Genomic DNA, 27,895 nt, shown 5'->3' on the forward strand with positions numbered 1-27,895 from the left:
TCAGATGTCTTCATGGGACTTTATTTGATGCCAGCTCCAAGATGGGTAGAGGGCTACTCATGCACAGCCTTGGTCTCCCTTCCAGCAGAAGGTACTGGCTGCGAGTCAGGGAGGTGCAGAGGGTTTGAGTGCCTGCGAATTCCCCTCGTGGAGTGTGTAGAGCTGCACCACTGGCAACCTACTACATGGCTGCTAGATCACACAGCATGGGAGTCTGGGCTCCCCCATGGCCATGCTCACAGTAGGGCTAGGAGAGCCTGTCCTGGGCTGCCACTCTTACTGGACCATTGTGGGACATGCCTCTGGCCTTAGGAACCTCAGCTTCTTGGATCACACAAAGCTGGGGGGAATTCAGGTGTGCTCAGTGCACATGAAGTGTGCAAGTCACTGGGGTTAGTCCTGTAAAGAGGCACAGAATGGGAAAGACACTCCTCTAGAATTACACAGCATAGCTGGGGTCCACACTCGGTCCTCTGGCACTCACCATGCTGGGCCTCGTGCACATGGGCATAGACTTTGTGGTGCAGGGGTTGGTGGTCAGGCATGGTCCTCACTTGGGACAAGTGCTTTGTCCCACCCTGCAGTGGACACCTTCCCCACCTTGATGGCCCTTAGGTCTGTCAGTTACTTCCTGCAAGGTATATGGGCTATTCTGCCTCAAACCAGAGCATTCCTCATCCCCCAAGTCCTTTGTTCCCATACTTCCCCTAAACTGAAGCATGCAGGATCACAGGCAGAGTGGAGTAAGGACAGTCTGAGGAGAGCTATTCAGACACAGAAGGTAGTCTTCAGAGTATAGCCTGCCACAGAATTGGTGATCCGCCTGCTTTAGGGTGCAGCTTCCAAATTCTGTCAAAACTCAGTAGGGACCAGCTTTTGTGTGCCTTCAAGTGGGTCTTGGGTTGGGAATGGGATGGACATACACATACACACACACACACACACACACACACACACACACACACACACACACACACACACACGGAAAGGACAAACTAGAAAACACAGAAGTTGCCCAAAGTGCTTTGCCTTGACCCAGAGAACAGGGTCTGTAGGCTGTGCTCCAGGGGCCAAGGACAAGACAGCCGAGTCCACCAGGCGGGCCAGCCTGGCTATTGCTTATAAAAAGTAATAAATTAGTCGCGAGGGCTTGCTATTTACAAGTCACTGGCACCCCCATCCCAGCCCTTCCTGGGAAGGGGGCACCCTCGGCCGAGTCCCAGGCTGATAGCTGCACCCCATCTAGGTGTGACTTGGTGAAGATGATAGCTGCATAAGGAACTGCAGCCAGAGGTGGTCAGTCTTTCCTGGCATGTCCTGGGGTTCCAGGTGTGGCCTCTGCACCCTGCACAGCGATCTTCGGCACCCCGCGAGGCGGCCCAGGCTCCTCATCGAAGCTCACCTCCTGCACTGCCTCCTGCTTCTTGAAGGAATCCCGACGCTCTGATAGATGCAGCCTCCTCATGACGACCAGCTCAGCCTCGGCCCCCCGGGCGCGCCGGCCTCCATCCCCATCCAGCCTCTCACTGGTGCCTAGGCCCAGCTTGTCGGCTGACTGGCCCCTACGCAGCCTAGGAGACCGGGCGGGTATGGGGATGTGCCCCGGAAGGGGGGATGGTGAGCGTGGCGGGGGCGTGGGCACGGGCGGGCAGGCCAGCGGAGATGGAGGGATACTGCTTGTGGACTTGCGGCGACCGCTCTTGTGACGAGGTGGTCCGAGCTTGGCTGCCAGGCCATGCAGGGAGCTGGGACGGGTGTGACCAGTGGCTGGAGAAGCGGGGCTGCTGGAGCTTGGGGACACATTGGGTGGGGATGCTGTGTCTGTGGGCAACAGGAATTGGTCAGTGTCCCCCTCCTAGCGGTGGGGCCAAACTGGCACTGCCTATGCCCTCCAGTATTGCCACCCACCCTTGGCCTTGCTTTAATGAACTCTTACCCACCCTTCAAAGCCAGGCCTCACTGACCCACCCCCTCCTCCCAGAAACCTCTGCCTCCTCTTTGCATAGTCTGACCCTTAAATAATGAACACAAGGCCACCAAGCCATCCACTGAACTCAAGCACAGCCATGACTCCTTACTGATTGTTATCACAGGCGTGCGTATACATTCATATCCACAGGCAGAGTTTCATAAAGCCAGGCTGAGAGCCCGCCCACCTGTGGGGGCGTCGGGGGCAGGGCTGCGGCAGGGCGTGGTGGGGCTGGGAGACAGGCTGTGAGTGGGTGATCCGGGGAGGCTCTCGCTGGAGGACAGAGAGTGCTGGAGGCCTGAGGAAAAGCTACGGCTGGTGTGGAGCACAGAAGATGGCTTTGAGATCCTCTTAAACAGAGACTTCCGCCTGGGGACAGACATGGTAACAGTGAGGGAGGCTGAGAAGTCTGGGAGTTGCTGGGGCCTCCCTGCCTCCCTGCCTCCCTGCTCACCGGTCCTGGGTCTCACGCCGGCGGCTGCGCTTACTCCTACGGGCCATGCGGCCCTTGGCCACGTTCTTCCGCGCGGGTCCCACCTTGATGGAGGTGTTCTCCAGGGCCGTGGTGCGCAGGGAGATCTTGTTGCCACTCTGCGGAAGGAACACCAGTCACCTGAGAGCTTTCCAGGGTCCATGGCACCTGTCCAGCACCTGACACTCAGTTCCCCTCTGCCCTGGACCCCAGGATAGAGGAGGTGCAGCCATAAAAGGCTCGTGGTGTCAGGGACAGCTGCCCAAGATGCGCAGTGGGCACACACTCAGGCCAGGGGTCCACGGTCGCACCTTCAGCAGCAGCTCCACCACGTCCATGTGTACCAGGCCCAGGACTGACTCCCCATTGATGTGTGTGATGAGGTCCCCAGCACGCAGTCCTGCCTCCTGTGCAGGGCTCCCCTCCTCCACGCTCTGCCAGGGGTGGGGGTGGGGGTGGGCGGACAAAGCACGGAGGTCAGGTATAGCAGGCCACACCCCCACAAGCCCATGGCAGGACCCACTCAGGGATGGCAAGCACCCTGATTCCCACAGCCAGGTCCCATAGTGAGGGGTTTGTCGAGGACTCACCCAGACCACATGGTGCACCGTGTACACGTCACTATCACCCATGTAGACACGAATGGCGCGCAGGCTGAAGCCATACTTTTTGCCTGAGCTGTGGATGACGATGGGAGGCCGCAGGCTACCACACACTGGTGATGGGTCCCGGCTGGGTGAGGAGTCTCGGGAGGAGGGATTGGAGGACAGCGAGCGGGGCGACAAGGGGCTCATGAGAGGGCCCCCGCTGCCGTCGTCTGTAGAGGGTGGGAAGAACACTCATTACATGTGGGTTTCTATTCTTCTCCCATGTGGCCACATGACCCCCACCCTGGCGCTTGGCCTTGTGTCCAGTTCTAGAAGCACCCCACCACAAGGAAAAGTGACATATCACCTGCCGTGATGATGAGGGACAGGGCAGACACAGAGGCTGACTTGGGCACTCGACCCCCACTGCCACCAGGGGAGGCCCGGGGCTTCTCAGGGCCAGGATCTCTTGAGCCTCCTAGGCGGCGGCCTCTGCCAGCATCCAGGGGCCGAGGAGTGGAGTGCCGGGCTCCTGTACTGTTACTTCGAAGGCGGGCATGGCTGAGGACAGCTGTGTCAGCTGAGGGGACAACTTGGGTGAGCTTGACACCTATCCATCTCATCCCAGCCCCCCCACCCCCCATGAAGGTAGAATGCAGGTTCAGGGTGTGTAAGGCCTGTCTATTCTCAAGTTTGTGTGGAGAAACTTCTTTTCCTGTTTCAACAACTCCCCACTCACCTTGAAGCCCACTTACCAGAAAGGTTGCAGGGCTTGGGTGTCACTGGGGTGGTCGGGGGTGGGGGATCAGGCTCCCCCAGAATGAAGACAGGCTTTTGGGGATCAGCAGGTCCTGAACTTGCTCCCTCATCTTCAGAGGAGAAGGCAAATTTAGGCATCACATCCAAACTGATAGTGCTTAGGAGAGACGGGCTAGGACCCCGGTCAGTCTGACAGGAAGATGGCTGACAGGAAGAGGCAGGTGTCCAGGACCTTAGCCTGTTTGAGGGAAGAGACTATGTCACTCAGCCACACCTGCTTGCAGAACTATTCAGTGGAGAGAGATTTTAATACAGCAATTTTGACTGGAATAACAACATGCCTTAGCAGCCGGGCGTGGTGGCGCACGCCTTTAATCGCAGCACTTGGGAGGCAGAGGCAGGCGGATTTCTGAGTTCGAGGCTAGCCTGGTCTACAAAGTGAGTTCCAGGACAGCCAGGGCTATACAGAGAAACCCTGTCTCGAAAAACCAAAAAAAAAAGAAAAGAAAAAAAAAACCAACAACAACATGCCTTAGCACGCCTCTATATTCCCCCTGGCTGGAATACAGAACGATTAGTACACAGCTTTAATCCCAAACAATGAAGGTAAAGTTAGTTTGTAGAAGGAAGTACCCATGTTTGAAAGTGATGTCTAATTGAGTGGCAGACAAAGTGACGAATCAGAGAAAGATTTGACAGAGTAGCACATGCCCAACTCAGGAGAAGAGGAATGGGAAGCTACGTGAGGGGCAGTGCAGAGAGGAGGAGGCAGTTCTCCTGGGACAGTTGTGCAGAGGCAGGTTGCAGGGAGAGAATAACTCTACACAGGTGAAGACAGACCGAGCCAAAGAATCAGGAGCCAGAAGATTAGAACAGATTGCCAGAATTACTATGAGGCCAAGCGGGGCAATTCAGGAGAAGGTGGGGAGAGAGAGAGAGGGAGAAAGAAAGAGGGAGGGAGGGAGGGAGGAAGGGAGGCAGAGAAGAGAGAGAGAGAGAGAGAGAGAGAGAGAGAGAGAGTGTGTTTGAATCAGCCAGTGTGAAGAGGAGTTAGATAGAGTTGGAACAGCTGAGTTGAGACAGCCAGAGCTCAGAAAGAACTAGAAAGGGTGAGCTTACTCAGCAGTGAGCCTCAGAGGCTGAAAACATCCTAGGCCTAGGTAAGGTTGTACAGAGGCTAGAAGCTTCCAGGACTAGGCCTAGGTTAGCAGAGGGCAATAAGCCTCAGAGACAATAATTACATCTAGTGAATAAAAGTTACATTTACTCTTCAACCCCAAAAGCCCAGTTTCTCACCCTCTAGCCAACATTGTTTCTATTGAGTCTGCAGCCTGAAGGAGAAATGGAGTTTCTTAGGCAAGTGTGTTTGAGGTAGAAAAGGGCCATGGAGCCAAGTTCCACAGTGTTATGGAGCACAGCGGCCACTGTGTCTTAGGAATATGAAGCCATAGGAGTGAGACCAGCAGGGACCTCCTGCCTTCACTCTTTCCTACTGGGCCACTGGGAGGCTCCATCTACCTCAGATTCTGTGATCTGGTTCTCAACTCCTCAGCCCACCTACCGGAGGTCAGCGCTCAGCCGGCGGCCACGGTCCCCGAGGCTTTGCCCCCAGCCGTCTTCTCGGTCCTCACTGAAGCTCCTTTCAGCAAAGGTTGGGGTGGGCTGGACGGCCAGGAACTCAGAGCTGCTGTAAACCTGGGAGGTGTTCTCTCTTAATGTCAGTAATGAGGGAACGGTGACAGAGGTCACCCCGCACAGGCAGACGGACTCAGGAAAATTGCCACCGGCCAGCCTACCTTGCTGAAGCGGTGGGAACAGGAGGAGAACTGGGGGATCTCCGTGGAGGACTCCTCATCATTCGTCTCGTCGTCCTCGGAGCCCAAGTGGCGGTACCGCTCAGAGCGAGCTGTGGGAGGGAAGGGGAGGCTGGGGCAGCCAGGGACACCCAGAGGTCCAGGGCTGTCCTGCTCAGTTACAGGAGAATGGCCCAGCCAGCATGGGAACCTGAGCTGGAGCCTGCCAGGCATCTGGGAACAGACTCCTGCACAGCAGATCTAAACTCTGGTGGTCCCTACTGTGTCCCCAAAGCTCTGTGGTCACAGCAGGAATTCCAAGGATATGTCTCAAGGCTGCTTTATGTAAGAGGAGCAGACAGGGAGGACCCCTAACATGCAGGGGTGCCACAGACAGGGATCATGGGCAGGAGGCACTGTTCTGCATCCACAGGGTCCCCACTTACTGTCAAAGTAGCTGGTGTCATCCTCAGCTTCAAGCTGTGGGACAAACTCTGCCTTGTGTCTCAGGAGCCCTGCCCAGTCCAGGGCCAGGAAGAAGGGGTGCTGTTTCACCTCATGGGTGCCACCTGCAGACAGGCTGGCTGAGCTCTGCACACTACCCGCTCCCCACTCCCCGCCTCCTTTCCCACTGAATGGAGCCAGGACAGACCCAGAAATGTGGTTAAAAAAAAATGGGGAACACCAGAGCCAAGTACTTCCTTCCAAGTTTAATGCATGTTAACTCCTACAGACCCTTCAAAACCCCAGCTCCCAGCTCCCTCCTCCACACAGCCAGGTAAATTGGGTCTCGAGTAAAGTTGTCCCACAGACTTACCAGTCCCCAGCCTGTCCATTGGGCTCTGACGCAGAAGCCTAGTAATCAGGTCCTGAGCGTCAAGGGGAAGGGCCTCATCTCCCTCTGGCCACATGATCTCATCTGAAGTTCCGGGGCGGGGGGAGGGGGAGTGTCAGAATGCTCTTTCTAGCACCTTCCAGCACACCCCACCATGAGGTAGCATTGTGGTCACCTCAGACCCTTTAAGACGCACCACTGACAACCTGTCCGAACAGCTCCTCAGGCGTGTCCCCGAAGAATGGCACACAGCCCACCAGGAACTCATACAGGATGACGCCCATGGCCCACCAGTCTACTGGCTTCCCGTAGCCCTGGCGGAAGATCACCTCTGGTGCGATGTACTCGGGTGTCCCACACACCTATACATATGGGAGATGAGGCTAGCCTACATACACACCTACACACATGGGAAATGAGGCTAGCCTACACACACCTACACACATGAGAAATGAGGCTAGCCCCCACACATTTACACACATGGGAAATGAGGCTAGCCTACACACACACCTACACACATGGGAAATGAGGCTAGCCTAGACACACCTACACACATGAGAAATGAGGCTAGCCCCCACACATTTACACACATGGGAAATGAGGCTACCCTACACACACACCTATACACATGGGAAATGAGGCTAGCCCCAACACATTTATACACATGGGAAATGAGGCTAGCCCACAAACCTACACACATGGGAAATGAGGCTAGCCCACAAACCTACACACATGGGAAATAAGGCTAGCCTACACACACCTACACACATGGGAAATGAGGCTAGCCTAGCCTGGGTGGGTTCAGGCTTGCCCTTGGGTTGGGTCACACCTGCTTGTCCACAAACTCTCGAGCATCCTTCTCGATGTGACCTTCATACAGGTTGGTGGCCATGCTCATGAGGCCGATCTTGGACAGGCCGAAGTCCGTCAGCTTGATATGGCCGAGGGAGGTGATGAGCAGGCTGTGGGTGAGGCCAGGACCCTCAGGCTGGGTGGGAAGGCCAGAGCCAGCACAGTTGCCAAGATTGGCCGAGACCCCTTGTATATACTGGTTTGAGACCCGGTCTCCCTAGGTAACCCATGTCAGAATGCACATGCATTAAACAAAACAAAAGAAAAAAAAACAAAAACTGTCTTGCTCATGTGGCTCAGGGTGACCTCTCACTCTGTGGTTGTCCCACCATGTCCCGCTGTGACCTTTTTTATGCACTGTGCAGTTACATCCACTCCTTACGAATAAAATCCCCCAAAGCTCACTTCCTGTATACACCGCTATTCATTCACTGGCCCCTTCTAGTATGCCTAGGCACACAAAGAAGCACGTGTTTGTGACTTCTGTCTGTGCGCTAAATGAAGTGCCGAGAGAAACAGCAGGTGTCAAATACATCTGCTGAGCTCAGTGCACACAGCAGCAGCACATGGCCAAGAACCCAGAGGTCCCGGCTTCAGAGACAGGTGGGACTAGATGAGTTCCACCCTAAAGGCAGAGCAGGTGCATGTGTGCAGGGTCTCTCTGTTGCCATCTTGGCAACCCCATGAGGTCCCAGCAGCACCTACCCGACCCTTAACACCATGGCCCCGCCCAGAGCTCCGCCCTGAGCCACAGCCACACCCTGGCCACTCACTTGTCAGGTTTGAGATCTCGGTGCACAATGCCATAGTTGTGCAGATATTCCAGTGCCAGCACCGTCTCCGCGAAGTACATGCGTGCCATGTCCACGGGCAGTGGGCCCATGTTTTTCAGGAGCGTAGCGCAGTCACCCCCTACACGGGGACTTGAATCAGGTCTGGGTCCTGCCCATGCTGCTGAGGTCAGCAAGGGGCGGGGACTCGGTCTATAGGTTCTGCCCAGCAGGGTAGCATTCTAAGATGGATGGAACTCTGCCCACAGCTAGTGCCAAAATACATGGTATTTCCCTTGCACGGTGGCCGTCTCACCTGCCGAAGCCCTCCAGGATCCCCACCCATCCCTCTCTGGGCCTCCCCAGCTGTGCCCTGGGGGTGGAAGGGGGGCAGGCTAGCAGCCTAGGGGCCGCACCTTCCACATATTCCATGACCATACAGAGGTGGCGGCGGGTCTCAAAGGAGCAGAACATGCCAACCACAAAGGGGTTCTCGGCGAAGGTGAGGATGTCTCGCTCCACAAACACCTGTTGGATCTGGTTGCGCAGAATTAAATTCTGCTTGTTGATTTTCTTGATGGCGAAGCGCTGCCGCGTATCCCTGTGGCGCACCAGGTAGACGGCCCTGCACACAAGAAGGGAGACGCTGAGTAGCCATTACTCCAAGTCCAAAGCTGCACCCAGCAGGGACCCGGGACTCACCCATAGGCTCCATTGCTAATGAGCTTGATGGTCTCAAAGTCGCTCTCACATGGCTTCCTCCGAGACGGACCACCCAGGCCTCGGCTCTGCAAGGGGAGAGCTCAGGGTCTGTCCACTGCAAAGCTGGCCCCAAGTCTAAGCTGCTTTCTCACTGATGTTGCTACTTCCTCTCTGTCCAAACTTGTCAAACCAGTATGGAAGTTTCTTACGATTTTTAAATTTTTTTTTGAGCAGAGCCTGCTTCCCAGCAAACTTCTACACATCCTTCAAGACCCACCTTTTCTGTGCCCATTACAGGCCAGTCCAGCTCTCGGATACTTCTATGATGGGGCAGTCCCACTGCAGCCACACCCCCAAATCACAATTGTTAAGCATATACTTCAGCAAACTCACCCCCTAATCCAACCACCCACGAAAGGGCAACACAGTTCTACCTCAGCTTGTAACTCACCTCAGGGGATCCAGGAGCAGGGGGCTGGCTTTCATCAAGGTCATTCAGGGGCTGGATCTCTGTCAAAGAAATTAAATGTTGCTGTTGTTGTTTTGGTTGTTTGCTCTTTGGACAGGATTCACTATGTAGCCCAGTAGCAAGAACTATAGAATCTTCAAGCAAAGCCATGCCTCAGAGCCTTAGCTCTCCAGTGTTCTGCTCCAGGGACTGGCAAACAACAGCCCTAGTGAGTCTTTGAACGTTGCCCTTGGTGGCAGGGGTCACTGTCATAAAGCGGCAGAATGATGTTGGGACTAGGAAGCAAAGTGAGCCCGGGGTTCCAACCCAGATCGTCCTTATTCTAGATGCCCCTCACCTTCCAGCGGGTCCTTGGCAAGGCCCAGCTGGCGGATGATGTAGCGGGGCAGATCAGTCTTCACGCCCTGGTCCTCGCGGGCCTGGCCTTCTGCAGCCTCCAGCAGATGGTAGAATTCTTCCGGGTCAAACTCCTGCGCGGGAGAAGCTGTGAGCCGTGAGCCCTCACTTAGTTCCCGGAATCCCAGGGGCCCGTCTTCTGCTTACCAAGCACTCGAGCAGCCGCGCTGGCCTGGAGATGATGATGAGCAGCTTTCGGACCAGCTGCACTATGAAGCCCACCTCGGCGCTGTCCGACCGCTCGTGAGCCTGTGGGCAAGCGCACCTGACGAGACCCGCCCACAGAAGAGGCCCCGCCCACACCTATAGGGGACAGCCATGGCTCCGCAGACTCCACCCCAAAAGGCGTGTCCCCAACACACCCCACCCCCTATGGGCGTGCCCACTTGTCAGGCCCGGCCTCACATACATCCTGCAACAGCCTCTCCAGCTTGTCCTGCATCTCCAGGAAATAGCGGGAAGTGACCAGAGCCTCGCCCGACTTGGCCAGGCAGTCCCGTGCCAGTTCCACGATCTGGTGGTGGATAAAGCCCAAGACACCGTCTGCCAGTGCCAGGCGGTCGCCAGGAGCAAATGCTGCCAGGAAGTCCTGCAGCCGGCCCTCCATCTGCGCCGTGGCCTGAGATGTGAGCAGAGATCAGTGGCAGGAGGGAGGGAGGGCAGGAGGGGGCGTGTAGAAAGTAATGACAGAAATGGATCAGAGGACAGTCCAGAAGTCTGAGAGGGGGCGGTTCAGTCGGGGGCGGGGCTATCGTCAGACAGGACAGGCAGAAGGGGTGAGATTTGAATAAAGGGTGGGACAGGGATAACTGAAACAGGGTGGAGATGACTGACAGCATTGATCAGAGCTGGGGTGGCCTCAGCAGAGGGTCTGATTCTGGTGACTGGCTAGGAACAGAGTCTTAGTGGTGGGAGGGGTTCTGGTGAGTGACAGGGTGCAGGGCCCGGGTACTAGGCCTTGCTAACACAGAGTGGCAGCTACAGGGTAAAGGAATCAGCAACACACCTTGGGGAAACGCTCCCGGTACACGTGGTTCATCATCACTATTTCGTTGTCGAAGGTTCCTGATGTGCGTCCAGGGCTGAAAGGGTGACACAGGAAGGTGAGGGTCACAGAGGAGGCCCTGGTGGGGTGGAGAGGTCCCAGCCCAAGTCTACCTGAGGCTGCGTGAGCGTGGGCGCAGGCGTGGAGAACGGCCTCCGTCCTCGTCCACCACACTCTCTGAGCTGCGGAAGTGCTTGGACAGGAAGCGCAGCTCGTCTGCTGTGGGCTGGAAGGGGAGCTGGTGTAGACGCTCCCGGGAGGACGAGCTTGACTGGGGCAAGGAAAAGGTCGGCGTCACAGCCCAGACCCAGCACCTTAGCATCCCACAGGCCCACTGAGGCCCACTGCAAGCAGTGGGAGCCCCACAAATCACAGCAGGGCGTGCGTCTGCTCCAGTCCACCCCTCACCCCACTCCACCTGCCCAGGCAGCTGTCAGTACCGATACAGTGGAGCTGGGAGTGTTGGTCCCATAGCCCGAGGACGGGAGGGAAGCAAGTGACCATCTTCTGCCGTCAGCCCTGGAGAAGGACAGGGACAGATGGAAAGGCAGATCAGCCCTGTGTTGGTGGGGACTTACAGCAAGCTGTGTTGGCGGATGCCCGCTCTGGATCAAGAACCCTCCAGGCAGCAAGGTCCACTATCTCCAGGAAACCCTCCCTGATAGGGTGCAGCCCAAGCTTTGGCCAGTCAGTTGTTGCTACTGGAAGATCCCAGCCCACAAACAACTCAGGGATATCCAAGGGGGGGCTTCAGCCCCCTGCACCCACGCACACACAGCTTTGGTGGCTCAATCCTTGGTGGAATTAAAGGCCCTGGGCACCGTGTCAGTGCTTGGTTAGTGAACCTCTGCAGCTGTTAGTGAGTTTCTGATTTTCAGACTGCAGCCCCTTCTTCCTTCCCAGAACTCTGAATTTACCTGTCACCGTGAGAGAGGTGGCTGTGGAGGGTAGAAGCCGCAGGAGGGACCACCACCAGACACCCGGGCAGGAAGGGGCCAAGGGAGGGGGACAGAAATCAATGAGGGCCAGGCAGGTCTGGCCCCATGAGGGTTAGTAGCCCCGTGCGAGGCCAGGACACTTACCTCCGGGCAAAGGGGAAACTGATGGCTGCTGCAGCAGAGAAGTTCCGAGGACTGTCCAGGGGGCTGTTACCTGCTGAGGGGAGGTGGGGACACAGTCATTTTGGGGTGGCAGCAGGACCCAGCCACCCACCTGGATCTCCCCCGCTCACCAGTTGGGACAGAGAGTGGTGACAGAGGTCTGGAGAGAGTGGGTGAGGGCGTCCCCACGACCAAGCTCTTACGGTTGCCACTGCGGCAGCTGTGGAGGGGACAGCAGGGTTAGAAGACAAAACTGAGGGACAGGGGGATAGTTGGGAGTGTGCTGTGGCTGGCTGCAAGCTGGCCCAGACCAACCACGATGCCCCTGTGGTTGGTCCCTTTAAGGGGTTTCTGAGACCCATTGGGAGTCACCCCTAGGCAAATACCCCTTCTTTTTGTTATTTTGAGACAGGGTTTTTCAGTGGAGTTCTGGCTGTCCTGGGAATCACTCTGTAGACCAGGCTGGTTTGAACTCACAGAACCTGCCTCTGCAGTCTTAAAAGTACTGGGATTAAAGGTGTGTGACACCACACCCAGCACAAACATATCTTCTTATTCTTGAGACAGTCTCATATAGCACAGGCTGGCCTTGGGACAGACTCAGAGGTGACTCTCAATGCCTGATCTCCTACGATGACACATGGGACACAAACTGTTTCAACGTTCCCTTTCCATCCTCATTACCACCATATGACATGGTGGGAGAACACCCATCTAGCCTTGTGGGGACACTGTCAGGTGACTAGGACACACTGACTTCTTCCTTCCCAGCCCCTGGCCTTTCATCTTACACCATGATGGCAGCCAGGCACACCCAGATGTCTGGTGGAGACAGGAGATGCCCAGAGGCTGTGGTTGTAGGAAGCCAGCTCCACTCCCCCTCCCTGTCCCTGAACCTGCTGTCCCTACCTTCCCAAGATCCTGCCAAAGAGCTAATGCTTCAGTCTGTGGTATCACACCCCTTCAATCCAGTCTCTGAATTGGGGGCTACAGTGTGGGCTACATACAAACCCATGTCCCTTTCGGCCCACCTGCCCTGATCCCCCAGCCCAGGTCTCTGGCCCGTTCTGCCCACCAGACCCTGAGCTTCGCCTCCACCTTGGCAGAGTTGAAGTCACAGGGATCCTGCCCTCCTTCCCAGCCCCCTACAGTCACCCAGCAACGGCGGCTCTGACTGAAGGCAAGGAGAGCAGCCCACACAGCCCTCCACCAACGCAGCTCTGTAAAAGTGTCAGGGAGGGAGCGACAGGAGGGGCCCTAAGGAGGCAGGGAGGGTTTTGGGTAACAGAAGGGCAGTTTGCAGGCCAAGATAGGAGGTGCCGCAGGCAGCAAAGGGCATAGGTTTTAGGGAGCTGAGCCCAGCCTGTCTGTTGCTGCAGGAGGCTCTGTTTTCCCCATCAGGACAACCAGAAGGTGCACAAAATCAACACACCCTGTGAAGCTGGCCTTGGGGGACCTATGCTCTAAGAGCCTGCCTACAGGAGGCCACGCCCCCAGAGTCAGCTAAGCCACAGGTGTGGACACAGTACAAACCAGCATTGAGCTGGGGGACCCACCAACTGTACCTGCTCTTCACACAGGGAAATCGGGGCTACCAGCTACCAAGAGGGTAAAGAATTGCCCCCTAGGCTGAAGTGTGGGTGCAGAAGCGGAACCCAAAGGGCCCTGCAAGACTTCCTGTCGCCCCCCCTCTGCACACGACACACACTGGCAGCCACATCCTCTCCCTGCCCTGCTGTCCCATGGTCCTGCACCGGTAGCCAATGAGACTGGTTGGTTCCTTTCCCTTATGCTTAGACAAGACCTTGAAAACAACCATATTGGACGCCTCAGAGAACCTGGATCATCTCACTTGAGCACACATTAAATGCCAACTGCTTACACTGTTCCTTGCTCTAAAAGGCCTGTAAGCCATGGTAGGCACCACACTATCTCAAGGCCCAGTCGAAGCTTTGGATCGAGCACTCAGGGTCCTTGCATCTCAGACTTTTCCCAACTATGCTAACCTAAATACAGAGAAACACAAGCACAGAGAGGTTGAAGAACTACCTGGAGTCACACCGCACGGTAAAAGCTATCTTACAATTAGAACCTGGGTCGACAGTTGAGGCACCATCTCTCTTGGCCTCTGTGCCTTGCAAAGGAGGACCTGGGCCGAGGAGAAGCATGCCTTCTTGGCTGTAGACCTGCCACCCACTCGTCAGTCTGGGCCATGAGTATTTGCATCTGCGCCAACATTTCCGCTGAGTGTCCAGAACAGACTGCTTCATTCTTCCCAAATTCATCGCTTTGCAAGGCCCGAGTCCCAAGTTCAAATACCGGCGTCCACAGCTAGACCCTGCGCCCCAAGCCGTCCCTACCTTTTGGAACGCTGTAGCAGCGCACCCTTGGCCAGGCGGCTGCGGTGCCCCGGGGCCGCGACCGCGGTCCAGTAGCTGGGGTCGGACATGCTGCCGCCCTCCGTCTGCCCGGGCCTCGGCCAGATCGGCCGGATTCGGCCTGAGCCCCGTAGAGCGGCCCAGTGGCCGCGGGCAACAAGGAGCGCGCGCGGTAGCAAGGAGGAAGCCCGGCTGGGAGCCCCGCCCAGTCACGGGGCGGAGCCTGAGGGGGCGTGGCGTCGTGATGGAGGAGGAAGGGGGGCGAGGCGTTGCTACAGTGCTAGGCGGGGCGTTGCTAGGGTCCCCAACTAAGGAGCTTTTGTTGCTACAGCTCTGCCGGAAGCGCTGGGATGGAGCGCAGTTAGAACCCGCCTGTCGGTGCCCAGCATTGCCAGGGCCTTGAGGGACAGCGCGGGGCGTTGCTAGGGCCCCGAGCAGATCGGCGCGGCGTAGTGGACGTTGCTAGGGCTCTGGGACTAACGTGAGCGTTGCTAGGCCCCCTAGCAGCACAGGCAGGGGTTTGCTAGGGTTCTGAGCATAGGGGGCGGGGTTACCTGGCCGTTGCTAGGGCTCTAGGTAGCAAGGGCGGGGCGTTGCTATGGACCTCAGCAACACAGGCAGGTTGTTGCTAGAGCTCTAAGCACCAGGAGAGGCACCCTGACAGGAGAGCGAGGCGTTGCTATGGACCTCAGCAGCCCAGGCAGGGCTTTGCTATGGTTCTGAGCATTGGGGGGGCGGGGCTACCTGGCCGTTGCTAGGGCACTGCGCGGTGAGGGCGGGGCGTCGCTAGGGCCACAACAAGCAGGTGGGGCGTTGCTAGGGCCTGGACGGCGGAGTAGAGCTTTGGCGGTGCTAGTAGTGCAGGCTGTGACGGGTCTGCCCTCTGACTTGGAGGTGTTAGCCCTGCCTGGCTCTTCCCCTTTCCTTCCCATCTGTATGATGTCTGCGATGAACGCAGTGTGCATGGCCACGAAAGCCATTACCAAAGGCGATAAGTCATATATACTACAAACCAAAGGAATATGTCCTTTTCCCCCAGGTCCTAGGTAGCCAGTGGTCATTCTGACAGCACCCGACTCCCTGGACTTTTAGACACCGGATCAGAGCCTTGCTCGGATTTGAAGCTCAGATCCTATATTTGGTGCAAGAAGATAGCTGGGGAAACTGAGGCACATGCACCCAGGTTTTCCCCAACTCATCCTTGTCAAGTCACTCTGAGACTCTGCCACGTCTCCTCCAGGCTCTTTGCCACGTCAGGCGTTTCCCATGCTGCTGGCTGCAGCACAAACCCATATCCAGTCATTTATTCACTTGATAAACATTTATTGAACACTTACAGTTTACCTGCCTCTGGGACATCTAGGGGTGACTTCAAGGTAGTCCTTGATCTCAGATAAGGAGACAGATGAAGAATGTCAAAGAGTAACTTCAAAGAAAGAGGGATATAGCTGTGCTGGCAGAATGCTTGCCTGGCATGGAGGGCTCCATCCCAGCCCTCACCACACTTTTGGAGGTGGTAACACACACCTGTTGTCACAGGACTTGAGGGGTACAGGTAGGAACTTAAGGCCAGCCTGGACGATATTTCTTTCTCAAGAAATAGCAAAGAAGGCAAGCAGACAGGCAACATAATAATTTTGACCATGAGAAAGAAGAGAATCAGTGGGCATGGGGAAAGAGTGTCACAGATGGGGAGGAGGGTGCTCGCTGAGCTAACCACACAGCTGCAATAAGGATTGGAGCTCACTGAAAATGCAACAGGGAGCCATGGATGGTGTTAGAGCGCCTCCATGTCTGTCCTGGAAAGCAAAGAAAGACCTTTGAGAAGCTGGGATAGAGGGTTAAGCCTCTAGTGAGGAGCTGGTGGCATGAGGGGACAAAAGCTGAAGACTACATCATGGAAAGACCTGGAGAAAGGGAGTGGCTAGAGCCCAAGTTCTGAGTCACAAGGACAGGCCCTGAAGTGGCCACATGTGACCAAGAGGATCATGATCACCTTGTGTCAGGTCTGAGCACTGAGCTCAAAGCCTCCTGACTGTGGACACAAATGGTGATGGAGCCCTGGGCTTCATACACCTCCAGGAAGAGCCACCCACCACTGTTGTGCCTGGGAACACACCTCCACGACACACCTGATACACAGCTGTTTCCTTATCCCCAGCCACAGACTAATGCCTTAGCAGCCCACCTGGCCTGTTTCCCACTCTGAAGAACTGGGCTATGCAACTATCCAGAGTGCCTGCCTGGCAAGGCTGAGCATACAGGGGTCCCTGCTCACAGGTCCTCTGCCGAGGGGTTCTAGATGAAACCCTCTTGGGGCAGAGGCCATAACATCACCTGTGACTTGCTCTGGGGACTTTGCTTTATCTCTCTGCTACTGCTTAAATGGCAAAGCCTTGGGTATGTCTTAATCTGGCCAACCCATCCTGTTACCTCTTCCCACATTCCAAATAGCTGGACCACTGTCCCCAGCCCCCATACCCTGCACACCCCAGGTACATTCCCTCTGAGCCTGGCCTCCAAGGCCCTGGGCAGTCTGTGGCCTGTAGGGTCAAGTCAAGATGGCCTTTGACCCTAAAGGCCAACAGAGCCCCTCTACCTGCTTTCTTTTCTTTTCTCCTTTCTTTCCTTCTTTCTTTCTTTCTTTCTTTCTTTCTTTCTTTCTTTCTTTCTTTCTTTCTTTCTTTCTTTCTTCTTTTTTTGGTTTTTTTGGTTGTTTGTTTTTTTAGGAGACAGGGTTTCTCTGTGTAGCCCTGGCTGTCCTGGAACTCACTTTGTAAACCAGGCTGGCCTCGAACTTAGAAATCTGCCTGCCTCTGCCTTCCAAGTGCTGGGATTAAAGGCGTTGTCACCATCCCGGCCTCTACATGCTTTCTATTCATCAATGTCAGAGCATCAAATAAACATCTGCTGCATACTGGGCCCTGCCCAGAGCATACAGTGTGAGCAGAGAGATTCAGGCCAAGCCTTTTAGGGACTCTCAAGGTTGTAAAGGAAATAAACTCTCAACAATGGCGCAGAAAGGTGTCCTCACTCAGCAGGGTGTGTTCCTTCCACCAACACTGGGATCTGCTTGCACTCCGGAGGATGCACCTTAGAGTGATATGTCAGGGGACAGATGGGGAGAGGCAGGTGGGTCGCACAAGGTTGGGCATCATAAGGATTATGGGACACTCGAGGACCTTTTTTCCAACAGTACAGGGGCTCTTCCATACTGAGGTGTATAAATGGTTGCCAGACAAATCCCATTCACTCTGTTCCAGCACAGGGCAGTAAATGTGAGAGGCTCAAGGCTCTGGGGCTACAGGCAAAGTGGCTCTGCCACCCTCTGGTGGTAACTGTGGCTGCCTGGTAGGCTGGGCTCCAGTCCCCAGCAGTGCCTCCATTTCTTCTAGGTATAAGCTGTTTAGTCACATGCAACCCCAATTTAGGGTCCCTCCCTTTCCTCTCACCTGCCCTCCCCTGGGTTGGAACCAAGAACTTAGAGATGTATCTGACCTCACACTGTCTCCTAGGATGCCCTGGATCTCCTCCACCCACTCCTGAGGAAATGTGGCAACAGCAGTGCCTACCTCCCACTGGGCAACCCATTCCAGACAGACCAGCTTTCCTCCAGATGTCCTAATCACCACAAGACCTTCTTCCCCTCAAAAGGCTACCTCAGGACCTTTGCACTCAGTGCTAGCTCTCCAGTGCTACCTTCACCTAGCTCTGTCCATGGCTCCAATCCACTTCCCCAAGGGGTTAGCATTTGAACACTGTCACTTGTTTGCTCGCTGGCCACCTCCTCCAGCCAAACGAGAACCCTCGGAGGGAGATGTCTGCCATACTTGTTCACAACTATGGACTTTCTACTTGGCACACTGGTTAGGTGCCTAGTAGGCGTTTGCTGAGGGAATGAAGGTAACCCAATAGAAATTCAGTGTGGACTCCATAGTATATTGTCTTCCCCATTACAAAATCTATGGAATGTGCTAAGCAGCTCATTTATACTAAGGTGTAAATGGCTCCCAGGTAAGTCAAGACTTGACTTTCACATGGGCAAGTCCCTGATACCTGCCCCAGAGTCACAGAGGGTGGTGCTGACTCTAAGTGGGGTGTGGTGGCCAAGCTGGCCTCCAGATTTAGGGGGTCATAACAGGTCTGTCTCTGAGCCTCAGTTCCCTTAGTAGGAAATATGATCAGAGCAGAAATGGCTATTTTCAGTCTGGTGCAGCCTGTTGGGTTTGTGTGTGACCACAGGGAGTTTCTGGTCACTACCCAACAGGGCCCTGGGAATCCAGCACCTGTCTCAAGAAGTCCTTGGACTCAAGTTCTGACCTGGCCTGGGACACCTGTCCAGCTCTAGCCTGAGGCTGGGTGTTCCCGCGGGATGTGAAGCCAAGAAGGGGGTGACACTGAGGCCTGGGGCAGCGAGGGGGTGTGAAAGGCCCGGGTGGAGGGTGCGCGTGCTGGGCGGCGCCACTCACCTCCAGGGTTGCAGGCCCAGCGATGGGCTGCACGGGCTGCACGGGCTGCCGGGGCTCAACAGGCATGGGCTCTGGCTGCTGGGCGACAGACTGCAAGACAGAGGCGAGCGGTGACCCCGCGGCGACCCGGCGTGACCCCCGCGGATTCCCAGGGGTCGTACCGCGGTGCTCGGGCCTCGGTACTCACTCGAGCGTCAGCGCGGGGATCAGTAATTTCTCCCTGCGGGACTTCATGGCGGCGCCGCGGGAACCGACGCCCGGTGGCACCGGGCGCGAGCAGACGCGCTGGGACTATGGACAGAGGGACGCGCGCACCAGCGGCTGGCGGGGGCGGGGACTCAGGGCGGGGCTACGGGTTACGGGGCGTGTCCAGGAGCGGGACAGACGGTGGACCGAGGGGCAGGACTATAGGCAGTACTACAAAGATGCGGGGCTGAACTAAAGGATGATGGGGCGGGACTACAAGGTTCGGGTGGGGCTATGAGGTGTGGGCGGAGTTACAAGGGGAGCTATAGGTGAGGAGCTGAGCTTCTGGAGAGGTCCTGAGTAAGAACGTGGGCGTGGATTCTGGTGTGTAGACCGAGTTATAGAATGAGAGGCGGAGCTATGGGAGGCTTGGGAGAGAGGAGACTCTGAAGAGGGCGGGGCCTAGTACAACAGAGCCCGATGCGGCTGGTGGGGTTGGGCCTCAAAAGTGTACTATGGGCTGGGCGTTTGGAAGCAACTTGCAGGACCCCAGTCGCGCGGGGGTGAGGTGGTGGGCGGGGCCTCTGAGTGTGTGTGTGTGTGTGTGTGTGTGTGTGGACTCTGGCTCTTGGGCCTGTCTGTGGGCGGTACCGCTTAAGAACTGTGGTGGAGGGCAGGGACAGAGGCGGAGCCTCGCGCGGTGGGGCGGGGCTGAGCGCCCAGCTCTGGAGAGCGTGCGCGCTCGGAAAAGAGAGACCTGCGGGCAATCCTGGGGGGCTGCTGTCTGACCCTCTTTGACCAGTTTCCGGAACATTCAGCCGCCCAGCCACGGGCCGGGAGGGAAGAAGGCCTGGGTTCTGTGGCCTGGGATCTCCCACCCGAGATCTCATTGTCGTGTCCCCTCCCATCGTCGCGCCCCTACAGATCTGGTCCCTGAAAGCCCGGGGTCGAGTCACGTACAGCACGGGTGGCAGAGCTAGCAGCTCCTGGAGGACTCTGGCCCCGACTTTGCCCTCGAGGTCGGTGCACTGCGCTCCTCCCGTCCCCGGCCCCTCACAACGCACTAAGGACAAGGTCCAGCCCTGCCCCAGCCGTAGTACACATGATTTTGGGGCGACTGAGACCCTGTTCTCAGAACCTGCGTTTCTTCCTCTACCTCGCCCAGCCCCGCCTTCACTGCCAAAGCAGGTTCCACTCCTGGGCCCCCTGTCTGGAACTGTCCACACATTGACCGTGTTGGAGAGGACCGCCGTCGGACTCCTCCTGCCCTGCCCGCCGTTGGTCCTCTCCAACACCAAACCTCACCTCCTCCAAATGACCCGGGCGCCTGTCTCATTCCATTTAATTTTGCCTGAGCACACACTTTTCACGTTTTGTGTCCCCCCATTAAGAACCGGGGCGCCAGAGGGGTTGAAACATCTCTTTCCCCTGTTTCTCCAACGGGCAGGTGCTCAAAAACTTGTAAGCCTCCGACTGAGACATGCGCGACTTTCAAAGATGGGGCGTCCAAGGTTGTTTGCTCTCTGGAGCGAACAGGAGGTGAACCCCTCCCCCAGTCTTTGTTTATCCATCTGTAAACCCGGGACGCACCGAACAAAATGTTCTTTGAGCTCCAGAGCTCCCCAGATGATGGCAGCATCACAGATTCTGTTGGCCGGCGCCAAAAGGAAGCGAGTCTCTTGTCATGCAAGCCCATTCCAATGTACTTGGGTTAGAAGTTAATATTTCATAATCGCACCCTCCCCCCAGTGCTGAGAATCAATTCTTTCTACACTTATTCATTTAGTATAGGTCTGTCCCTGCACACACCTGGAGGTCTGAAGACAACTTTTGGGGCCGCCAATGCATCCGGAGCATGGCAGCAAATTGCCTTTAGCCACTGAGCCACCTCTGGAGCCTATGGCCTTCGAATCTTTGAACAAGCCATCTACACTGGAGTCACGGCCCCAAATATTGGTTTGTGTTTTGTTTTGTTTTGTTTTGTTTTGTTTTTTGGCAGGATCTTATGTAGTGCAGGCTGGCTTGGAACTGTCAATCGACCTCAGCTCCCTGGGTGCTGCTGGAATCACAGGCAACTATGTTTTGGCTGGACCCCAAGGTGGGAAGTTGTTGGGTTTTGTTTTGTTTATTTGTTTATTTGTTTTTAGATTTATTTATTTATATGTGTCTGAAGACTGTCTTCAGACACACCAGAAGAGAGCATCGGAACCCATTACAGATGGTTGTGAGCCACCATGTGGTTGCTGGGAATTGAACTCAGGACCTCTGGAAGAGCAGCCAGTGCTTTTAACTGCTGAGCCATCTCTCCAGCCCTGAGAAGTGTTCTTTGGGGGGTGAGGGCAAGGAAGGAGATTCTGGGGAAAGGCTCAGTGGTTAAAGCGATTGTTGCTAATGATAAGGAGTTCAGGGTCATGACAGCAGCCCACCTGTAACACCAGCCTTGCAAGGCAGAGACAGAGAATCTCCAGGGGGTTCTGGGATGACATCTCCTGCCTCAATGGATGCACAAATGGAAGGAGAGAAGGCAATGCTGTATTAATCATTGAATCAATTACTCACCCGCGCCCCCGTCGTGGAAGACTCAGCTCCTTCTGAAATGAGACAAAAAGTGTGGGGTCAACCTAGGAAGTGCCCCACCCTCTGCACCCCAACATCAGCTTCCCAAGACCCAGTCAAGACCTGTTCCCTGCTTACACACTGCCTCAGGGTCCTCCTGGTAACTTCAGCCTTCTGTGATGTTCAGTGGCTTAGTCCTTACTCTGACCTGCAGTATTCCCACCAGGCTCTCAAGCTGCCTCACCCTGCTGGTGGGGAGGGGGTATGAATACATAATTGGGGCTAAGTGTGAAAGGGGGCTTGCTGCTAAACCTGACCACCTGAGTTCGATCCCCAGGACCCACACGATGGGAGGAGGGTTCCTTCTCCTGCAAGTGGTTGAGGGTGTGTGCTCACACACAAGATTAATGAATAATGTAATAAAGTAATGGAAGGAAAAGAAGACATGAAGACGGGTTCAGTGGCTCAAACCTGGCCTCTCAGCGATGGCAGGTGGAGGCAGGAACATTTTCATTTTAGCCTGGGCTACGGAGGGAGACTTGTTTCAAGTAATAATAATTTACAACAAACACGTAAATTTTGTGCTAGGACTAGTGGACACACTTGTCACCTCAACAACCCAATTTAGTTCTCCAGATCCTCAGAGCCTATGAAGTTGTTGGTTCTGGTCCAGGGTAGAGACACTTAGATTTATCCTTTGAGAACTCAAAAAAATTGATCTGTACCAACTCTGGCTGCCTGTCCTGTATATAAGGAGAAGGAAGCCTGGCCTTGGGCCCCATTGCCCCCAGAGTCCCTTCTGATCATGTGGTTATGTCTGTGTGCTTGTGTGCACACACACTCGTGTCATGGCACATGTGACAACTTGCATCTCTTGCAGTGTGGATCCCAGGGAAAGACAGGCACCAGCTTCCTGGCAGGTGGCTTGCCTGGCTGGGCCATTCCCTAACATGAGAGACAGGCTCTCTCTAGGTACCCGCAACTCATAGTGATTCTCCTGCCTTGGCTTCTCAGCTGCTGATGACAGGCTTGCACCACCACCATCAGGGAGATTTTTTTCCCCCCTTAATTTTAAGAAAGCCTTGTTGGAAGTAGACTTAACATCAGGAAAGCTGTGCACATGACCAGGGCACATTACTTCCAGCTACTGTTCAGCCCAGCAACAAATTAAACAGAAACGACCATGTTGTGTCTCATTACTCAGCATCTACTGTACAGGCTCGGAGACTGAGGCATAGAGACAGAGAGGAATTGGGAAATGGACTCTCTAGACGCCCCAGCTCAACAGACACACTCATTGGGGCAGCCACTTTGGGGACACAGACTATTTTTACAATGGTGGGTTCCAGACTACCCACATCCCCAGGCGGGTGTTTGTCATGGCAACCAGTGGCGTCATCCGTCCCCACAGCCAATTGGAGGGGGAGGGCGAAACTGCCAGGCACTGGACCACTTGGCTGGCAAAGGGGGAGAGATGGACCCCTGCTGTGCTCTGATACCCTAGGGGTTCCTCTTGGCCAGTCGGGGGTGGGGCGCGGGGAACCCGGGGTGTTTTTTCACCAGCTCCCCCCCCCCACTACCAAGCCAGAAAGAAACAGAATATGAACTCTAGGGTTCAGACTGGGATCCCACCATCCTGGCCTTTTCTTGGGATCTGGTGGTCCTGCTGTGTGGAGTCTGCCAATTGGCCTAACCTCTCTGTGCTTTGAGTTAACTGAGTTAGAAAACAGCAGGTTCCATAGGGCCCAGTGCCGGCACATCGTCAGTGAGGACGATTTAAACGCGTTCCCAAGATACAAAAGGACCAGCGGGGGGGGGGGGGTGTTGGGGTGCCAGGCCCGGAAAGTTCCCCGGAAGTGGGCCCGCGACGTCCCCGTGCCATCTGCTTCCGCAGCCTCCTCTACAGCTGCTCCTGTGGCAACTCCCACACAGACGCCCAGCCACTGGCTGTTATTTATTTTTCTTAGGGCTTCTCTCTGCAATGCAGACTGGTGGCCTGGAACTCACATCCTCCTGTCTCAGCCTGCAGAGTGCTGGGATCACAGGAGATGGCCCTCCGGGACTGCTATTTTGTTGTGGTTGTTGAGACAGTCTGTGTCTCTGTCTCTTCCCTTCCCTTCCTTCCTCCCTCCCTCCCTCCCTCCCTCCCTCCCTCCCTCCCTCCCTCCCTCCCTCCCTCCCTCTGCCCAGGGTAGCCTTGAACTCCTGATCCTTCCTGTCTCTACTTTCTGAGTGCTAGATTGATGGAGGCTTATGCGATGCTGGGGATGGAGCCCAAGGGCTCCATGCATGCTAGGCAAGCACTGAACTACAAGCATTCTATTGAGCCATAAGCACTCAGCCCACTAAGCCAACTACGGCTGCCTTAAAAATGTTGTGTTGAGGGATTCTTCATGGATTGTGATGCTGTCCCGTGGGACTCATCACCAGCCTAGAGATCTCATAGTGTCCAGGAGGAACTGGACACTATGGTGGAGCCTCACCCCAGAGGGACTTGTGGCTCCAGGCACAGGAGCCAGGGGCTTCTGAGGTCAAGAGGCAGCAGCTGTCCATGGTGGCATGCCAGGCTGGGGTAGGCTGCTGCCATTTTAAAACTGATAAGACTGGGTGGTTCCAACAGTGACTATATTGTGAGTCAGGGCCTGGGGTCCACTGGAACCCAAAGTCCAGTCTCAGAGGTTATCTGCCTAATGGGGACTTGGCTTTTGTTTTTTAAACACAATCTCACTCTGCAGCCCCAACAGACCTCAGAACTTGAAGCAATCCTCCTGCCTCAGTTGCCCAACTCCTGTGATGATAGGTGTGCACCATCACCATTAACAAAACTCCAACTCCAGGGTTTCCTGGAGGAGGTGGCTAAATATACCTACGTGTGGGGGAGGGGGAACTCATTCCCAAATGAACCATTCTGCAGCATGGGAGAGCATCGTCTGCCTTCTAACTACCCTAGAGGCTGAAGTGGGCGAGCCTGGCCTACACCATGAGCCTGATCTCAAGTTGGTAGCAGCTGCCGGGCACACACAGCCTGGGGCCCCATCCCTTGAGCCATTAGCCTGGCCTGATGTTGCTCAGGAGGCGACAAGACGATTAGAAGTTCGAGGCCAACCTTGGCTACCAGAAGTGCTGCCTCCATCATTTAGGAGTGGAGCCTAGACTTCCAGCATCAGCCTCCAAGCACTCCTATTGGCTGTCACAGGTAGCCTGGCCTTTGATTGGCTGAGGCTTTAACCTGTTAAGCCAGTCAAAGATTGCTCAAAAAGCATAGCTTGGCTTGGGCAAACTTTTTTTTTTAAGATTTTATTTTTATTTATTATATGTAAGTACACTGTAGCTGTGTTCAGACACTCCAGAAGAGGGTGTCAGATCTCATTACTGATAGTTGTGAGCCACCATGTGGTTGCTGGAATTTGAACTCAGGATGTTAAGAAGAGCAGTCAGTGCTCCTAACCACTGAGCCATCTTTCCAGCCCTTGGGCGAACTTTTAAGGACAGAAAAGTGCATGAACTTCTGCCACCGCCCAGCTTGTTTTCTTATGTTTATTTATTCTACTCTGGCCTTTATTCCAGTGTCGTCTAAGCCCTCTTGTCTCCTGTTACTAGAGCTTTCCCTGCCCCAGCACCTACCACTGCTCTGGATTACCGATTACCTTGGCATCGAAATTTAGCTTTAAATTTTTTTTTCTGTTTTCTTTTCTCCCCCCCGCCCCCCGAGGAGACAGGGTTTCTCTATATAGACAAGAATGTCCTGGAATTCACTCTGTAGATCAGGCTGGCCTCGAACTCAAGAGATCTACTTGCCTCTGCCTCTGAGTGCTGCGACTAAAAGCATGTGCCACCACCACCCAGCTTATTTTTCTTTTTCATTTACTTGTGTGTGTATTTACTATATGGGTGTGCCCACGTGCCTCAGCTCATGTTTGCATCTCAGAGGACAAATTGTGGAAATCAACTCTCTCACCATGTTGATTCTGGAGATTAATTCAGGTTGTAAGACTTGGTTGCAAATGCCTTTACCCTTCTCGACAGCCCCCCCCCCCAAATTTAGCTTTTTCAAAAGCTCACCATTGTCTTTCCCACCCAGCTCCAACTGTGAATTTGTTTTTTTCTGGATGGTTTTGTTGTTTGGATTTTTCAAGATGAGCCTATACTGACTTTGAACTCCTGGACCCTCCTGCCTCTGCCGCCCAAGTGCTGGGATTGTAGGCATGAGCTCCCACCTCTGGCTACAGGCTTTAGTTCCCCTTAAATACAACACCCAGCCATGGCCTCCGGGCCTTTGCACTTGCTGAGCCCGCTCCTCAGGTCCTCCCTGCAGCCAACCTATGGCCGCCTGACCCTGAGAACCGCTATACTTCTGCGGGACTCAGTTTCCCTGTGTGTAACGTGGGACCTGTCATCTGAAAATATTTACCACCCATGTGGAACAGGTCCCGCTTGTTGACGTCAGCCGCGCCCCCATTCACTCACCCGGAGGCGGTGTCTCTATTTTAAGAGGCCGAGGGCGGGCTCGCATCTAACTGGGGCCCCCGGCGACACCCGCCGCGCACCAGCCCCGCCCCCACTCCCGCCTTCCCGCCAGGGTCTCCGCTCCGCGGCTTCTTCGGGGAGGGGGGACCCGCCCGGGGGGACCCGCCCCACTGCCCCTGTCCAAACAGCTTTACTTAATCTTCACTTCCCCAAATTCCTCTGCCCTGCGCCTGCCTCCCGCGGCCGGTGCCACTCTGCGCGGTCAACTCTAAGCCACTTGAGGTTCTGCACACTGTAGAAGCAGGGCAGACGGTAGCTACGAAGATCCCCACGGCAAAGCTGTTGGTCGTTTAGGTGTGCGGTCCCAGTCTCAGAACGAAGCAGGCAAACCGCTATGAGTTTTGCAGATGCTATAGATGGGGAAACTGAGATCCAGAGAAGCCAGAGGTGTCGCCTCAAGAGTCCCACAACCCGGGAGTGCCCTGGACTTGCATTTTGATCTCTCTATACCCACTTTCTTACTTCCCGGAGGCGCAACGCCAAATCGAGAAACTGAGGCTCGAAGAAGCCACCACTATCACACACCCTGCAGATCTTTCGTGGTCACACAGATCTGTGTTCCTGCAGAGATGGAATCTCAACCGGGCAGTCTCTGTTGAGGCTTCCTTAGGCGAGAGCCTCGGTTTGCTCATCTTTGGAAGGAACCGAAGGCAGGAGACTAGCTGCTAGAGGCGACCCTGGCAGGAGGCTGGGTTGTGTTCACCTCAGTGGCTGCACATACTGAAGCTCCACGCCCTCCGGCTGGTGTGGTGCAGGAACCCTCGAGTTCCTTCTCCTCAAGCCAGAGCCCAGCCTCAGTTTCCAGTTTTCCCCATCTAACAGAGATCACCTCGTACGCAAACCGTTCTGGACAGCAAGTGAGCAGAGGGCGCAATCTGACGCTTCCCGCCTTCCTCACTCCCTGCCTTAGTTTCCCGACCTGGAAGGCTCTGTCCCCCCTCCTACCCGCACCCCACCTCACCTGGAGCCCACGGCGCCGCAGGAGGCTCGGCTCGTCCATCGCTGTGTGTTCCCGGGCCGGGCTCGGCCCACCGGCCCGCCCCACTCCCTCGGGCCCGCCCCCTGGCACCATTGGTCCTGTTGATCAGCTGACGCCCGGCAGGCCTCGCCCCTCCGGCCCGGAGCGTTTCGCAAAGCTGCCTTCGGAGGGGCCGAGAGGTTTTGAGCTAGCTGAGGTCACACAGCAAGACGCCGCCGCGCTCACCTCGATACAAAACTGAAGAAATTCCCCGACTCCATCTTTAAGAAAAAGTTGGATTTTAAAAGTATTTTATTGCCGGGCGGTGGTGGCGCACGCCTTTAATCCCAGCACTTGGGAGGCAGAGGCAGGCGGATTTCTGAGTTCAAGGGCAGCCTGGTCTACAGAGTGAGCTCCAGGACAGCCAGGGCTACACAGAGAAACCCTGTCTTGAAAATCAATCAATCAATCAATCAATCAATCAATCAATCAATCAATTAATCAGCTGTGTGGAGCTGGCCATGCTGGCATTTACCCTTCATCCCAGAATGAGAAGAGGTGGCAGAGATCTCCTTAGGTCATCCTTGGCTACATAGAGAATAGTAAGCAAGCCTGAGCTACATGAGATTGTCTCAAAACAAATAAGGGGTTTTAGTACATTCGTCACCACCACTTAACCCTAAGATACACACCCCAAAGAGCCCCATCCTTACCAGCAGGCTCTCTTGTGCCCCATCTCCAGCCTGACACACTCTTCTCTCCTTGACCATTTCACATCTTTTCAAACTCCACCCACCTTGTTGGGTTGTCAGGTGTGCTTTCCTAAAAAGGCTGAGTAGGAGTTCCCACTGGCTTACCCACCGGTGGCCATTGGCCACTTCGTTTTGTAGCTACCCTGGGGTAGATGCAATGATAGTTGCAGAACATGGAATGTCTTTTTTGGAATATGTTTTGCGTCTTGGATGTTTACCTGCGAGTGGACTTCCCAGGGCCATATGGTATCTGTGTGTTTTCAAGGTAGAGGAAGTGCCAGTTGGTTTCCCAAAGCGCCTGCCGGCCAAACAGATGTCAA

General features: G+C 55.3%; 1 protein-coding gene and 1 non-coding gene across 15 annotated transcripts; one reads left to right on the plus strand and one right to left on the minus strand.

Moving 5' to 3' along the window:
* Positions 1–26,932, minus strand: Mast3 (microtubule associated serine/threonine kinase 3). Of its 14 annotated transcripts, none has more exons than XM_006509708.3 (29): positions 26,827–26,921; positions 21,342–21,373; positions 18,597–18,686; positions 11,881–11,969; positions 11,732–11,801; positions 11,567–11,587; positions 11,090–11,168; positions 10,763–10,920; positions 10,611–10,686; positions 10,014–10,223; positions 9,752–9,853; positions 9,546–9,678; positions 9,191–9,249; positions 8,740–8,825; positions 8,454–8,662; positions 8,041–8,179; positions 7,245–7,377; positions 6,612–6,777; positions 6,398–6,499; positions 6,027–6,149; positions 5,584–5,693; positions 5,349–5,482; positions 3,784–4,025; positions 3,396–3,608; positions 3,032–3,258; positions 2,753–2,875; positions 2,424–2,560; positions 2,157–2,338; positions 1–1,821 (listed from the first exon to the last, which is right to left on the minus strand). In XM_006509708.3, exons 1-29 carry the CDS (start codon positions 26,863–26,865, stop codon positions 1,298–1,300), a joined length of 4,008 nt encoding a protein of 1,335 aa, XP_006509771.2. In that variant the 5' UTR covers positions 26,866–26,921; the 3' UTR covers positions 1–1,297. The 14 variants fall into 14 exon arrangements, with proteins under 14 accessions (XP_006509771.2, XP_006509770.2, XP_017168397.2 ...); XM_006509707.3 differs by having other exon boundaries at positions 11,732–11,804; XM_017312908.2 differs by lacking the exon at positions 18,597–18,686 and having other exon boundaries at positions 11,732–11,804.
* Positions 20,019–20,076, plus strand: Mir7240 (microRNA 7240). Its single transcript, NR_106099.1, has one exon. It is a non-coding gene; the product is annotated as a microRNA 7240 (primary transcript).
* Positions 26,933–27,895: the final 963 nt, after the last annotated feature.

This window comes from Mus musculus, chromosome 8 (genome assembly GCF_000001635.26).
Source record: "Mus musculus strain C57BL/6J chromosome 8, GRCm38.p6 C57BL/6J".
Classification (NCBI taxonomy): Eukaryota; Metazoa; Chordata; class Mammalia; order Rodentia; family Muridae; genus Mus; species Mus musculus.

Bases quoted from the DNA above. Each gene is read 5' to 3' on its own strand.
- Mast3 (XM_006509707.3), bottom strand. From the start codon at position 26,865: ATGGACGAGCCGAGCCTCCTGCGGCGCCGTGGGCTCCAG. The intron at 9,679-9,751 runs GTAAGCAGAAGA...TCTCCCGCGCAG, and splicing joins CGCGGCTGCTCGAGTGCTTG to GAGTTTGACCCGGAAGAATT. The intron at 1,822-2,156 runs GTGGGCGGGCTC...TGTTGCCCACAG, and splicing joins TGCCCCCGACGCCCCCACAG to ACACAGCATCCCCACCCAAT.